This window comes from Oncorhynchus gorbuscha, linkage group LG18 (genome assembly GCF_021184085.1).
Source record: "Oncorhynchus gorbuscha isolate QuinsamMale2020 ecotype Even-year linkage group LG18, OgorEven_v1.0, whole genome shotgun sequence".
NCBI classification, from domain to species: Eukaryota; Metazoa; Chordata; class Actinopteri; order Salmoniformes; family Salmonidae; genus Oncorhynchus; species Oncorhynchus gorbuscha.
In genome coordinates this window covers 80,627,116-80,629,615 of record NC_060190.1, presented here as the reverse complement: position 1 = coordinate 80,629,615, position 2,500 = coordinate 80,627,116, and the positions used below count along the sequence as shown (strand labels likewise).

At 45.0% G+C, this 2,500-nt stretch overlaps 1 protein-coding gene across 9 annotated transcripts in view; it reads right to left on the bottom strand.

The window, feature by feature from the left end:
• The window catches only part of LOC124004067 (plasma membrane calcium-transporting ATPase 2-like), a 210,138-nt gene that overhangs the window by 96,407 nt on the left and 111,231 nt on the right, over positions 1-2,500 (bottom strand). For all 9 annotated transcript variants that reach the window (XM_046312835.1, XM_046312844.1, XM_046312837.1 and 6 more), the window contains one exon: positions 334-459. In XM_046312835.1, coding sequence (XP_046168791.1) covers positions 334-459 — 126 coding nt within the window. The remainder of the gene's footprint in view (positions 1-333; positions 460-2,500) is intronic.

The window sequence follows — 2,500 nt, the reverse complement described above, 5'->3', positions numbered from 1 at the left end:
ATACTATACAGGCCTGGTGTCTATTTACTATACTGTCTGATAGCATGGTATACTATACAGGCCTGGTGTCTACATACTGTCTGGTAGCATGGTATACTATACAGGCCTGGTGTCTACATACTGTCTGATAGCATGGTATACTATACAGCCCTGGTGTCTATTTACTATACTGTCTGGTAGCATGGTAATGGTAGCATGGTAAACTATACAGCCCTGGTGTCTATTTACTATACTGTCTGATAGCATGGTAAACTATACAGCCCTGGTGTCTATTTACTATACTGTCTGATAGCATGGTATGTGTGTGTGCGTCTGTGTGTGTGTGTCACTGACCAGACAGCAGCATGGGGTCCTTATCGGCGTCTTTCTTGACGTGATCAGACTCTCCTGTTAGTGAACTCTCGTCTATCTTCAGATCGTTCCCCTGTATCAATACTCCGTCGGCTGGAAGCAGGTCACCTGAAACACCACAACTGTTTAACATGTTTTGTTGTTGTCACCAGATAGGAGCAGTGAAATGTCTTGTTTTACAGGGTCAGGCAGACATTTTTCCCACTTTTCTCCAAACGTTACATTTTGAAGTTGCTCCAACCTCAACATTTTGAGGTATTTCAGAACGAAACGTTACATTTTGAAGTTGCTCCAACCTCAACATTTTGAGGTATTTCAGGACGAAACGTAACATTTTGAAGTTGGCAAAATGGTGTGCCTATCACTGGGATTGAGCTCGTGAGCCGGAGTTTGTCACGCCCATCTGCCACCCCGTCCACAACACCCTAGCAAAACCCAACCCTGCTGGATGTTAATAGCACTCACCGTTGCCCCTAGTGGCTACGTCTTGTACTCAGGCACTTCCTCATGAGTTATAGGCGGAGAGAAACATCTCTATGGTTAAGGGATTCATTCCTGAATGGGTTAAGGTTGGGGATACGAAAACAACTCTTGAGAATTCATTTCAGGCCTTAATTCCGATTGGTTAATAATTCAGGCATTAATTTCAATTGGTTAAATTAAAGATTAAGGTTTGGGATAGGGTTATTTATCTTCAGGCATTCATTCCGATTGATTAAGAATTCATGTTTGGGATATAGTTCATTATTAACTGGCTCAGAACAGGGCAGCACGGGTGGTCTGAAGAGTAGCTGCTGCCTTATAATATAATAATATAATAATAATATATAATATATATATATGCCATTTAGCAGACGCTTTTATCCAAAGCGACTTACAGTCATGTGTGCATACATTCTACGTATGGGTGGTCCCGGGAATTGAACCCACTACCCTGGTGTTACAAGCGCCATGCTCTACCAACTGAGCTACAGAAGGACCTGCCTTGACAGGAACTAACGGGGATCCATAATAAACCACAGGAAGAGTAGCTGCTGCCTTGGCAGGAACTAATGGGGATCCATAATAAACACCAGGATGAGTAGCTGCTGCCTTGGCGGGAACTAATGGGGATCCATAATAAACCCCAGGAAGAGTAGCTTCTGCCTTGGCAACAGGAACTACTGGGGATCCATAATAAACCCCAGGAAGAGTAGCTGCTGCCTTGTCAGGAACTAATGGGATCCATAATAAACCCCAGGAAGAGTAGCTGCTGCCTTGGCAGGAACTAATGGGTATCCATAATAAACCCCAGGAAGAGTAGCTGCTGCCTTGACAGGAACTAATGGGGATCCATAATAAACCCCAGGAAGAGTAGCTGCTGCCTTGACAGGGACTAATGGGGGTCCATAATAAACCCCAGGAAGAGTAGCTGCTGCCTTGGCAGGAACTAATGGAGATCTATAATAAACCCCAGGAAGAGTAGCTGCTGCCTTGACAGGAACTAATGGGGATCCATAATAAACCCCAGGAAGAGTAGCTGCTGCCTTGACAGGAACTAATGGGGATCCATAATAAACCCCAGGAAGAGTAGCTGCTGCCTTGACATGAACTAATGGGGATCCATAATAAACCCCAGGAAGAGTAGCTGCTGCCTTGTCAGGAACTAATGGGATCCATAATAAACCCCAGGAAGAGTAGCTGCTGCCTTGGCAGGAACTAATGGGGATCCATAATAAACACCAGGATGAGTAGCTGCTGCCTTGACAGGAACTAATGGGGATCCATAATAAACCCCAGGAAGAGTAGCTGCTGCCTTGACATGAACTAATGGGGATCCATAATAAACCCCAGGAAGAGTAGCTGCTGCCTTGACAGGAACTAATGGGATCCATAATAAACCCCAGGAAGAGTAGCTGCTGCCTTGGCAGGAACTAATGGGGATCCATAATAAACCCCAGAAAGAGTAGCTGCTGCTTTGACAGGAACTAATGGGGATCCATAATAAACCCCAGGAAGAGTAGCTGCTGCCTTGACAGGAACTAATGGGGATCCATAATAAACCCCAGGAAGAGTAGCTGCTGCCTTGACAGGAACTAATGGGGATCCATAATAAACCCCAGGAAGAGTAGCTGCTGCCTTGACAGGAACTAATGGGGATCCATAATAA